The sequence below is a fragment of the Diabrotica virgifera genome, chromosome 5, assembly GCF_917563875.1.
Source record: "Diabrotica virgifera virgifera chromosome 5, PGI_DIABVI_V3a".
In the NCBI taxonomy this organism is placed as follows: domain Eukaryota; kingdom Metazoa; phylum Arthropoda; class Insecta; order Coleoptera; family Chrysomelidae; genus Diabrotica; species Diabrotica virgifera.
The window spans coordinates 215,546,614-215,559,705 of NC_065447.1; the positions used below are offsets into that span (position 1 = coordinate 215,546,614).

Here is a 13,092-nt window from a genome sequence, read left to right on the forward strand (position 1 = left end):
CGACCAGCCACGAAACATATGGAAGAGCCTAAACCGAATTAAAACGGGACATGCAGTATGCGCACACAACCTACATAAATGGGGAAAACAGCCTACCTCCAGCTGCGACTGTGGTGCTCCAGATCAAACCATCCAACACATAGGGGAGGCATGTGAATTGAGGGCATACCGAGGGGACCCAAAAGACTTTTTCAAAACTACGCGTGCTGGCCTTGAATGGATAGCTCAACTTGACTTAAAGATATAACCTTATCTGTTTGTATTATCTTATATTTTATCTCTATTTTGTCTATGTTCGTTTTTATATGAGCTTATGTTTGTATTTTTGAATTATGTACTTACGTTTTTTACAATTATTATTGTATTTATTCCATGTATTGAGCCATACGCTACATAAATAAAATAGCACCTTTGAACTTTAAAACTTGCGCAATACCGTTGATATTTTTAAGAAAATTGAATTGTAATATAAACGTTGAAATATAAACATTGAATTGTAATATTGTTTTCCATTTATTAAACCCTTTGTTTTTGTAATATTAACATTAAAGAACATCTGAACAGTTAAATATGGGAAGCCGCCTTCTTTATTTTAATAAATAGTAGTAGGCCCAGAAAGGTTTAGTACGGCTCTGTCGGGTCGCCAGAGGAGCGTGCGTGCGAGCGTGAGCCCGCACACACCACTGGTGAATCACTATTTTTGTACTCTGGCGGTATTACTTGTTCAGATCAAAGTGCCGACACCGGAGTGATTTTACTGTGTAACCTCTGTATACTGTGATATTGGTATGACCCAAGAAACTTATGGAGAAATCTGACTAGAAACGTCGACCCCGCGTATAGATAAATGCAAAGATAATGACAATTTCGAGTATGCTCTTTCTGGACATAAAACTGTAGCCACAGTATTAATTAATATGTCTTTAGGTAATAGCTGTTCGCTTAGTTAGGCTTACAGCAGAACAAAAGGAAAAAGGAAAATTCGTTATATACATAGATAGGTTCCACCTCTTACCTTTCATCTAGCCCAGCGGCGAAATCCTTCCACGTACGATCCAACCGTCCGGCGACCGAGCGAATATGCGAGGCGGCATAATGGCCGCCTTCGATGAGACGCGACGCGACCGAAAGTATACGATTGATGTTCACGTAAACGTTCATGGAGCTCATCGTGAAATGCTGGTGCTCTTCTTGAAGCTGCTTGGCTAATTGGTAAGTATGGCCTATTTCTACATAGTTAAGAAGGAAGACGTCTTTGTTATGGCAAATCCACTCGAACATCTGAAACAATCAAATCAAATGATACAGAATATAGTTTAATTGTTTTTAATTGGCATAGGTACATTGTGGGATAGAATGCATCTGTAGTGGTATGGCAAAACTTGATATGTCCGATTTTTACAAAATAACATTATTGGTTTGATATGTTTTTAGTAATATTTCTTCAAGTTGGTAGAGTTTGGTATGTCTATGATGAAGGAAAAACCCTTAAAAATGAGAATGACAATATCTGATATGCCCACTGTGGTACTTATTAGGTAGGACAGAATTTGATATATATGTAACTTGATTTCCTATGTTGACAGTTATTTTTATGTTCATTTACTTTTCGTTTTTGGGTTGGCAAATGTATTCTGTACATAGTTGTGTGTATTCTGAAGAAAATCATTAAAAAGAGGTATTCATTAAATAATTATCCAATACCAGTTAATAAATTTCGTTACACCAGTAATGTGTTCAGTTAAAAATCAAATTGGCAACTTGCTTTAAAAATTTCAAGAATTTAGAGGGCTTTTCAAACTTACAAAATGCTCTACTGAAAAATTAGGTTAGATGGAGATATCAACTATTGCCATAACACTGCAGAAATTCAAACTGTCTCAATATAACCATTGCTAACTTGCATTGTAATAAAAGAGGTTCCATTAGATTTGACCATGATGATTCAGAAATTGATATACGTAGGGAAGTCAGACAGGAATATATTTTATTATATTTTTATATTTTTTTATATTATATTTTTATTTTATTATTAATAACCTCTAAATTTTAAAGAACCGCTTGGATTGACATGAAATTTGGCATACACATAGCTAACAAGTCAAAAAAAAGTGATATTGTGCCGATATGTGCTTTTGCCCTGGGGGTGGTTTTTACCCCCTCTTGGGGGTGAAAAAATATTCGTCCAAAGTAAGTCAGGAAATGGATAAACCGGCTAATTTTAAGTAACTTTTGTTCTATAGAGTTTTTTCACGAGTTATTTGCGAGTGAATATGTTCATTTTTTTAACAAAATAACCACGCTCTTAGACGGTTTTCCGCAAATAACTCAAATAGTAAGTATTTTGTCGAAAAAACATTCTTAACAAAAATATTGCCTGTAAAAAATTTTAAAAAATGGTGTATATATCACGTCTCTACACCTAGTAGAAGCAGAGTTATAGCTAATGAAAAATAGGTTCACATTCGTCAAATTTCAAATGGAATACTTTAACGTGAAATAACCAAAAATGAAGCACATTTCGGGGAAAACTCATTACAACTTATTTACAGTGTTTAAAAAAGCTTCATTTTTGTTTTATAAAAAAAATTTCTAGCATCAAAAGTAAACAAGTTACGCTCAAAATAAAGTTAGTCCCTTTTGGTTTTGGTAAAAAATCGAGAAAATCACCCCCTAATTAGTATCTTAAATGAACTTAATCGTTACGACTTCACAACTTTCTTGACTCGTGTATGTATTGTTTATATGATCTGTAAGTTTCATCGATTCAAAGTCCTTATTATTGAAAGGGCTGTAGTTAAAAAGGGTTGAACGAGTCACTGATCATGAATGTATGCAAATTTAGAAACACCAAATTTTAATCAATTTTTGTCTAACAGAAAAACAAAAAAATATTCAGAAAAGCAATGCTGACTTTTTTTCTTTTTCGAAATTTTTGGTATCTCCAACAATTTTTAAGTTATTTTGAAAAAAAGAATATTTTTCAAAATTAAAATTTTTAAAAATTTTACTTTAAAACCAAACTTTTTCAAAAATAAGCACTTTGAATCGATGAAACTTACAGATCATATAAAAACAACATAAGTGAAATAATTTGTGGAGCGGTAACAATTAATTTCATTTAAGTTGCTAATTAGGGCGTGGTCTTCCCGATTTTTTTTTTGTCAAAACAAAAGGGACCAACTTTATTTTGAGCGTAACTTGCTTAAATTTAATGCTAGAAACTTTTTGTAAAAACAGAAATAAAGCTTTTTTAAAAGTTATAATGGGGTTTCCCCAAAAAGTGCTTAATTTTTTGGATATTTCACGTCGAAATATTCTATTTGAAATTTGGTGAACATGAATATATTTTTCATTGGCTACAACTCTGGTTCTACGAGGTCCAGAGATCTAACGCGTACACCATTTTTTCACCGTTTCACGTTCACCGTACACCGTTTTTTTCGACAAAATACTTACTTTTTGAGTTATTTGCGAAAAACCGTCTAAAAATGTGGTTATTTTGTTGAAAAATGAACATATTCACTCGCAAATAACTCGAAATGTGTTGACTTATCTAAAAAGCTCTAAAGAACAAAAGTTACTTAAAATTAGTCAGTTTACCCATTTCTGGACTTATTTTGGACATATATTTCTTCACCCCCAGGGCAAAAGCACTTTGACATGTAAGCTATACGTATGCCAAATTTCATGTCAATCCAAGCGGTTCTTTAAAATTTAGAGCAAAAACCGTGAAAGAATGTACTAAAGATCAAATTATCGATGGCGGTACATAAATTATAGTGAAAAAAGAATGATAATTCATACAATTGACAGCATAACTTATTTGAGCTGTAAAATAAACAACGATTTACACCACTCTAGAAATTAGATAGAAAATTGAAAAAACAAAACCGTTTTTTATATAACCAATTTTTGTGCGGGCCTTAAATAAAATTGTAACTGAATACCATAATACTAAAATGTTATAATTATGTTTTGTAATAATTTATGAATTTGAAGCATCGAAAAACGCACAATGATCGGCACAAACAACCGAATCATTTTCCTACAGCACTCAAAAACTCTGAAAATACAGTTTCTTAGAAATCCTGCGCTACTATGAAGCTGTCAATAAGCAGCCGTCTAATGTCTGTCCCACCTTGACTTTACAGTACACGAACATACGACAATACAATCCTTATGGGAATTTTTAGCGCGGCGATGCCGATTTTCTTCAAAAGAATTTTCAATCGGACATTACCAAGGTCCTAAAAATGTAGGTCCCTAAAAATGATAAATTAAAACTAACCCATACAGTCAAGTAAAACAATATTTTTCATTGTTTTTTTGTGAGTGATAGTCATTTTCGAAAAGTAATCAGCAATTTTATAAAAGATATTGCGTAATAACTTTTTTTAGTTAAGAATGTTAGAATATTCAACATTAAAAGTGGATGTTGTTCTATGGTTGTTAATTTATGTATTGACTGTATAGACAGTTCTGAAGTAATGTCAAGAAAAATATAAAATAGATTGTCAGTCAAGTTTAAGTAAAGTTTTATATTGTCCTACCAGGTCCAACAGTTGAGAATAAATAAAGTGTAATTGTTGATGATCAGTTCACCTAAATTAAATTATAACAAAGAATATTAAATAAGCTTAAAATTATTACTGATAACATTGTATTGAGTAACTCATTGCTTATTTAGACCCTAATTACAATTTATTGTTATTCTTAATCACTGATTTCCAAGATGAAATTAATGTCCTTTTAATGTGTTTACACCCTACGACAGTGGCAGTGAAAGTGAGGAAGACGGGATTATAGAAAGAAGCTAAAATATATAGTTTAAATGAATTTTAATTATTTCTGTAGGTACCTACGTATTTATTAAGGTTTAACATATTTATGCGCTTAAATACATTATTACATAAATGTTTAATACAAAATTATTTTTATTTTGTTCACACAAAGGTATTTTTCGAAAAAAAAAAAATGTTTTAGAAACCCTGACAGCCACAAAATGTCAATAATATTAATTCCTAAGTTATTAATAGTTATCCTATAGAAAAAAGTATGTTTGCTTTAAACCTGTTTCTGATAAAATTTATTCCTAAGGTATTAATAGTTATCCTATAGAAAAAAGTATGTTAACTTTAAACCTGTTTCTGAAAAAATTTGGCATCACTGTTGGTCATAAGAACCTGTACTGTAAAGTCAAGGTGGGACGCACATTAGTTAGATGTCCTCACAAATAGTATCTAGAGAAATATTGACGTACAAAAAGCAATGTAGTTTGCATTTGAAGGCGATGCCTTAAATATCAAAGTCAAAATTGCAGTGACGTCTATTTGTGTAACGATTTGTACTGAAATCAGACAGCTGACATTAAAAGTGAGACATCCGAAGAAGACTATGGTGTGCAAAAAGTTCGACAGGTGCTCTCTCCGCTTTTGTTTAATTTATACGCAGAAAATATTTTCAAAGAAGCTGTGGAACAAGAAACAGAACGTATAATTGCCAACTGAGTGCTCATCAACAACATAAGATATATACTGATGCTAATGACACAGTCTTGCTAGCAACGGATAGAAATGATATACAGATGTGGGCCAAAAGTTTGACTTTATCTCAGGAAAACAAAAGCGAAAAGAGTAAACCACATCATTTAAGAATATGCAAAAGGTATTAACCAGTAGAGTGCTAAGAATTCAGTTAAGAATGCGGTTATGACGTTGTTCTCTTCAGCATTCTGCTATATGGATTGGAAGAATGGACTCTCAATGAAACTACGCGTAGAAAAATTTGAACTTTCGAGATGTGGGCGTACCTCCGAATGTTGAGGGTATCGTGGATGGACAGAATGACGAATGAAGTAGCCTTACAGCGTCTAACCAGAGGAAGAAAGGTTCTGAATACCATAAAAAAGGAAGATAATGGAGTATTTTGTTCACGTAATGAGAATTCCTAAATATGGATTAATACATGTAATTGGTCAAGATAAAATAGAAGAGAAACGTGGTCCTGGACGACGAGGAACATCGTGGCTTAAGAATATCTGCTTTTTTTTGGCCGAAGAACGAATGTTACCATAGCCAAATATACTACTAAGGGCCGATTTCTCATATCGAGTTCAACTCCAGTTTAACCTGAACTTCTAGTGAACGTCAGTTTAAAGTCAAAATCGCCTTTCTCAATTCACCTTCAACCGATGGCAGTTTAACTACGTTCAGGCTTGAACCTTTCTTGAACGGTGAAATGCGGCCGTTCAGAACAATCAGAACCCAGTTCAGATGATTTCACGGATTACGCATGCGTGGTATTATTGCAACTTATTATGAGACGCATATTAAGCATAAGGAAAAACGATAACATTATTTTTATGTTTATTAGATTTATTTATAACTACATATTAAAATGGCTGTTTGACTATTAATACTTAAATTTAACTTTATTCAGAAACAGCATAAAGAATAGTCATACAAAATGGCGATGGTTTTGCCGTTCTCCATCTATTGGCATTTCTCGAAAGCTGTAGAGCTTGAACTGACAATGAGAAATACATTTCCAAACAAACCGACGTTCACGGTTGAACCGTAGTCAACTAAACTACAGATTAACACAGGTATGAGAAATCGACCCTAAGTAGTAGCTGTCTCCTAAAATTAACTGTTAGTTAAACTTAAATACTCACTTTTTCACAATCCTGTTCGAACAACCTCAACTGAAAGCACTGGTCCAACTTGAGCTTTTTATGGTGCCACAGTTGAAGTAGATGTTGTTGTGACGAGTGAACCGCCTCTAAATTTTGTAAAACTAAGTTTTTGGTACCTAAGAGTTCTGAGTTCGTATTGCTAGGAGATTCTGGTTCACGCCCGCCGCCGCCTCCCCCACCGCCTCCTCCACCACCTCCGCCTTGGCCGGTGTCGAGCCCGCAAGATTTTTGTAGTAGGCGCTGACCTAAAATATAATATTTATAAACGTTACTGTATTGTTTGGATAATGTAAATGACAGCAATATAAATCGAGTATGTACATAACATCCAAAGATATATAGTCCAGGAACCGAAGCTTTTCACCCCGCAATTTTTACAGAATGGATCGATTTGCTTGAAAATTTGAGAATAAGTAGTGGATAGGCCAAGGATCAAAATCTATATGATGCCGAAAGGCGCTTTTATTGTGGGGGTGGTTGCCACCCCATCGGGTGGGTGGAAATTTTTTATTATATTTTGACACCAAAAGTTGATAAAAACATTCATTCTAGGCAAAAAATGTTGTATACATTTTTTCGATAAAACTAATAGTTTTCGATTTATTCGCTATTGAAAGTGTTAGTTTTACATGGCAAAAATCAATGTTCTTCTATAGTATACTCATTTACTATTCACTCAATTTTTGTCGTATAAAAAAATCTTTTACACCAAGTTCTTGAGAATTAAATAACCTACAATTTCATATTTAAACATATTTTCTTATCTTTGATGCTAATCTTTCCATTCTGAAGAATATGGCATTTTTTACAAAACTACGAAAAAATCTTTATTCGCTTTTAACTTCAGTTTTTTTAAAACTAATCATTTTAAGCCAGTCAAACTTCTAGAATCTATTAATAATACACAAAAAAAGAAGAATGAATAAGGCCAATGACTAAAAACACCGCTAACTTACATTATTATGCTTACAATTGGATTTCACCTTTTTTTTTCTCAAAAAAATATATTGATTTTTTAACCGTAACTTTTTTATTTTGTATCTTAGAAAGTTTGGTATAGAAGAATTTTGTAGGTTTTTACAAGATCTACAAGCCTATTAATATTAAATCTTATTAAAATCCTTAGTCACAAAAAGAGGTGACTTTGAAAGGGTTTGTAAAGGTGGTTTTTGCATGTTACTACAAGTGTTAATTGTCAATAGCTCACTTAATTTTTGTCATAAAAATTTTTTTTTCATAATAAATTCTTGGGAATTAAATTAGCTACAATTTAATATTTAAACATTTTTTCACATCTCTGATGCTAATCTTTCTATTCAGAAGAAAAGGCCATTTTTTCCAAACTACAAAAATTCGTCAATCGCTGTTAACTTCATTTTTTTACAAACTTCGATCAAAAGTCGATCAAACTTCTCGAACCTCTTAATAGTACATAAATAAATAAGACCGAATAAGGTCAATGACTAGTTTTAATTAGGGTGGTGATTACGGGGTTGCTTCCGACCACTTTTGTGCTGAAGAAAATAGGGACGGACATTCTTTTCATTATAAGTCACTTAATTTTTAAGCTAGAGACTTCTTTTTTATTTCTAGAGATAGATATTTTTAAATTCTTTAAATTAGTTTTAACAAGTTATTCTCGAAAAATGCATATTTTCCCGTTTTTTGACTTTTAAACTTCAATATTTAGCATTTGACAAAGGAGAGCTTACATATAATAAAGTATATCTTGATTACTGTTGGTCTTAAAAAAAAATTAAAAACACGATTTTGTTTATTTTTTCAAATAGTCCATTTTTCTTAAGTAAGGTTGTTTTGATAAAACGAAATCTTTTGGAGTTATTAGCAGAAAACTGATTAAAAACATTGATTTTTCGATATAATACTAACACTTTCGATAGCGAATAAATCGAAAACTATTAATTTTATCAAAAAAAATGTATAGAACATTTTTTGTTTATAATGAACGTTTTTACCAACTTTTGCGGTCAAAATATAATAAAAAATTTCCACCCCCAACAGGGGCTGGCAACCACCCCCATGGTAAAAGCGCCTTTCGGCATCATATAGATTTTGAACCTTGGACTATCCACTACTTATTCTCAAATTTTCAAGCAAATCGATCCATTCTGTAAAAATTGCGAGGTTTTTGTCCTATTTTAAGCTTTATTACTTGGACTAATACGAATCAGACGTGGAAGACGATAGGGTTGTGCTTTGATTCGGTGGAATCAAGATCAACGGAACTAGTATAAAAGTATAAACAGCATCAGATAAGCTGATGATACCGTCCTAATGGCAAGCAACGCACAAGAACTACAAAATATAATAAAGGCAGAAATTCGTCAAAGTGAAATAATTGGTTTAAATCAAAAATTGTTCCAAAACTAAAGTTCTAGTATTTTCAAAGAGACCAATAAACGTAGATTTGTATGCAAAGAGAGAAATAATATGACAGGTAAATTTTATAAAATATTTAGAAGCATATCAACAGCCAATGTAACAAAAAAAAAAGAAGCGAATCGAAGAAGCGAGAAAAACACTCATAAAAATTATTTATAAGATCAGATTGTAGTCTGGAGGTAAAAATCTAAATGATTAGATGTTAAGTCTTCTCTATCTTGCTCTCTCTATGGCTGTGAAAATTCAACAATGGACTCTGATAAAACAGAAAAAAAATAGTTGCCTTTGAGATGTAATTATTGTAAAGAAAAGCTTATATTCGACGTATCGGCAGAAAAACAGGTCTTCGACCCACATTTAAAAAAAATGATTACTTCATTCATGAAACTTTTTTATTCAGTTATTCATGTCGAATCGGACAACTTTTGTATTTCGGAAAATTTTCGGTAGGGGGCATTTCGTAAATATAGTGGTTTCTAAACTTTGTTGCGTAAGACAACTGGAGTACCCTTAAATATTTGTCGGACAATATTACGAGTTGATTTTAAATATTTTTATCAACCAATCCTACAAAACTCACCAGTGAGGGTATTATAAAAATTGACTCTTTATGCCCCACCATATTGGGGGGAGGGGGAGAATTGACCGATACATTTTTATAGTACATTCTTTCACGGTTTGTGCTGTAAATTTTAAAGAACCGCTTGGATTGACATGAAATTTGGCATACGCTTGGCTAACATGTCAAAGAAAAAAAGTTATATGGTGCCGATGTGTGCCCTGGGGATGAGTTTCACCCCATCTCGGGGGTAAAAAATATATGTCCAAGATAAATCCCGAAATGGATAAACTGACTAATTTTAAGCAATTTTTGTTCTACAGAGTTTTTTCACCAAATCAACACTTTTCGAGTTATTTTCAAGTGAATATGTTCATTTTTCAACAGAATAACCACGTTTTTAGACAGTTTTTTTGCAAATAACTCAAAAACTAAGCATTTTGTCGAAAAAAATATTCTTAGCAAAACTATAGCCTATAAAAAAGTGAAAAAAATGGTGTATATATTAGGTCTCTATACCTATCAAAAGCATAGTTATAGCTAATGAAAAATAGGTTCATATTCGAAAAATTCCAAATAGAATAATTCAATGTGAAATATCCAAATAATGAAGCATTCTTGGGGAAAACACATTACAACTTTTTTAAAGTGTTTAAAAAAAGCTTTATTTCTGTTTTTATAAAAAATTGCTAGCATCAAATGTAAGCAAGTTACGCTCAAAATAAAGTTGGTCCCTTTTGTTTTGGCAAAAAAAAAATCAGCCCCCAATTAGCAACTTAAATGAAATTAATCGTTACCGCTTCACAAGTTACTTTACTTATGTTGTGTTTATATGATCTGTAAGTTTCATCGATTCAAAGTGCTTATTTTTGAAAAAATTTGGTTTTAAAGTAAAACTTTTAAAAAATTTAATTTTGAAAAAAATGCTTTTTTTCAAAATAACTTAAAAATTCTTAGAGATACCAAAAATCTTATACAATAAAAAAAGTCGGCTTTACTACTATTCTGAATATTTTGTATTTTTTTGTTTTTCTGTAAGACAAAAATTGGTTAAGATTAGGTGTTTCTAAATTTGCATACACTCGTGATAAGTGACTCGTTCAAGCCCTTTTAACTACAGCTCTTTCAAAAATAAGGACTTTGAACCGATGAAACTTACAGATCATTATAATCAATACACACACGAGTAAAAAACTTGTGAAGTGGTAACAATTAAGTTCATTTGAAATGCTAATTAGGGGGTGATTTTCCCGATTTCTTACCAAAAAAGGGACCAACTTTATTTTGAGCGTAACTTGTTTACTTTTGATGCTAATTTTTTTTTAACAAAAATAAGCATTCTTTAGACACATGAAAAAAGTTAGAATGAGTTTTCCCCAAAACAGTGCTTCGTTTTTTGGTTATGGCACGTTAAAATATTTGATTTGGAATTTGACGAATATGAACCTATTTTTCATTTGCTATAACTCTGCTTCTACTAGGTATAGTGACCTAATATATACACAATGTTTTTCACCTTTTTACGTGCTATATTTTTGATAAGAATTTTTGAAGTTATACTTCTTTAGGCGCGATTGAGAGTAAAATTTCATAATACTGCGCGCATGCGCACACAGACAGTATGGCGTTTAGTTGCTAAATCTTTCTAGATATGTATAAATATATCAGTGCAGAAAAGGTGTGAAAATAATATATTAGTGATTTTAGTAAATATATTTATTATAATTTTTGTGTCTTTGGATTTGTCTTCCTCAGGAGTAAGATGAGTATTATTAAAACATTTTATTGTATATTTTATTCACCTTGTCTGTTTGTTACCGTGAATTGTCATTAGGTACGTCCGAACCGATACAGACACAATCCTCGTAGCGTATTTGGTATAGCATTCGGCCAGAGATCGAGAGGTCTTGAGTTCGAATCCAGTGCAATCCTATATATATTTTTTATTTTTTTGAAAGCGGTAAGCACAAAATTAGTTTGGTGTTTAAAAAAATTAAAACAAACTGTTTAATTTAAAGTATATTTATTTTTAAGAAATCATATAATAGAAGTATAACTTCTTACGTGCGTACAAAGTACACACACATTCTTTTTTTTTTCGACCAAATACTTTTTGAGTTGTTATTTGCGAAAAACCGTCTGAAAACGTGGTTATTTTGTAGAAAAATTAACATATTCACTCGCAAATAAATAACTCGAAAAGTATTAACTTGGTGAAAAAACTTTATAGAACAAAAGTTGCTTAGAATTAGTCATTTTATCCATTTCCTGATTTCCGGACTTATTTCGAACATATATTTTTCACCCCCAAAAGGGAGGGAAACTCACCCCTAGGGCAAAAGCACACATCTGCACAATATTACTTTTTTCTTTGACTTGTTAGCTATGTGTATGCTAGCGTTACCAGGTGTCCCGATTTGCGCGGGACGTCCCGATTTTCAGGGGTCTGGGAACGCGTACCGATTTGTACTTGATCGGGACACTAAATGTCCCGATTTTTACCCACGAAAACCAATTTCAGGAGGACTTACAGTGAATTTTATAACTATGTTATAAAAACAAGGCACTCCTAAAAGCGGCAATATCGAATGAAAAATATAATTTTAATAAAAAATAAATAATTTACTTAATCTACGATTTTTTTTTGTAATTTCGTCTGATTATTATTATTATGTAGGATCGTATAAACAATACACATATAAAGTAAATGGTAAAGCGGTAACGATTAATTTTATTCACGGTGCTAAATATAGGGAGATTTTCATGATTTTTATTACCAAAAAAAGGAGCCAACTTTATTTTGAGCGTTTCGCTTAGTTTTAATGCTAGAGACTTTTATATAAAACAAAATTAAAGATTTTTTTAAACACTTAATAGTTATTTATGATATAAGTGTTAAAAATGCAATTTTAAGGCACGCATGTGAAAGTTTGCAGAATGCGCGAAGCGAATTTTGCAATTCACACGAGTGCCTTAAAAATGTACTTTTTAACACGTATATCATACAATATTTTTTATACAAACGTCTTATATATCAACAATTATAATTTATTCACTCTCAATTACAGGACAATACCTACAAAAACTTTTACTTGAACTTGACTGACATTCCATTTTTATATTTTTCTTGACATTACATCAAAACTGCACTATACTGTGAAAACGTAAATCATAACAACTATAGAATAACATCTACTTTTATTGTTGTATATTCTAACAAATTTTAATAGTTTTTTTTCTACAAACGTGTTAAAAATGCAATAATACAGTTCAAATTAATTTTAAAAAACCTTTTAAACCACCTTTTTCAAATTGCGCAAGTTCTACTATTAATATTAATGTTAATAAATGAAATATACATATTTTGACGTTTCACAATTTGAGAATTTACTTTTAACTGCAGTGCCTTAAAAATTTTAAAGCACTAGTGCCT

General features: G+C 31.7%; 1 protein-coding gene across 5 annotated transcripts in view; it reads right to left on the reverse strand.

The window, feature by feature from the left end:
- The window catches only part of LOC126885284 (kalirin), a 1,143,465-nt gene that overhangs the window by 948,837 nt on the left and 181,536 nt on the right, over positions 1 to 13,092 (reverse strand). For all 5 annotated transcript variants that reach the window (XR_007698367.1, XM_050651791.1, XM_050651792.1 and 2 more), the window contains 2 exons: positions 6,677 to 6,942; positions 1,016 to 1,281 (listed from right to left, as the gene is read on the reverse strand). Coding sequence is in view for 4 of the 5 variants with exons in the window: in XM_050651791.1 (XP_050507748.1) it covers positions 1,016 to 1,281; positions 6,677 to 6,942 (532 nt within the window). In the remaining variant the exon portion in view is untranslated. The remainder of the gene's footprint in view (positions 1 to 1,015; positions 1,282 to 6,676; positions 6,943 to 13,092) is intronic.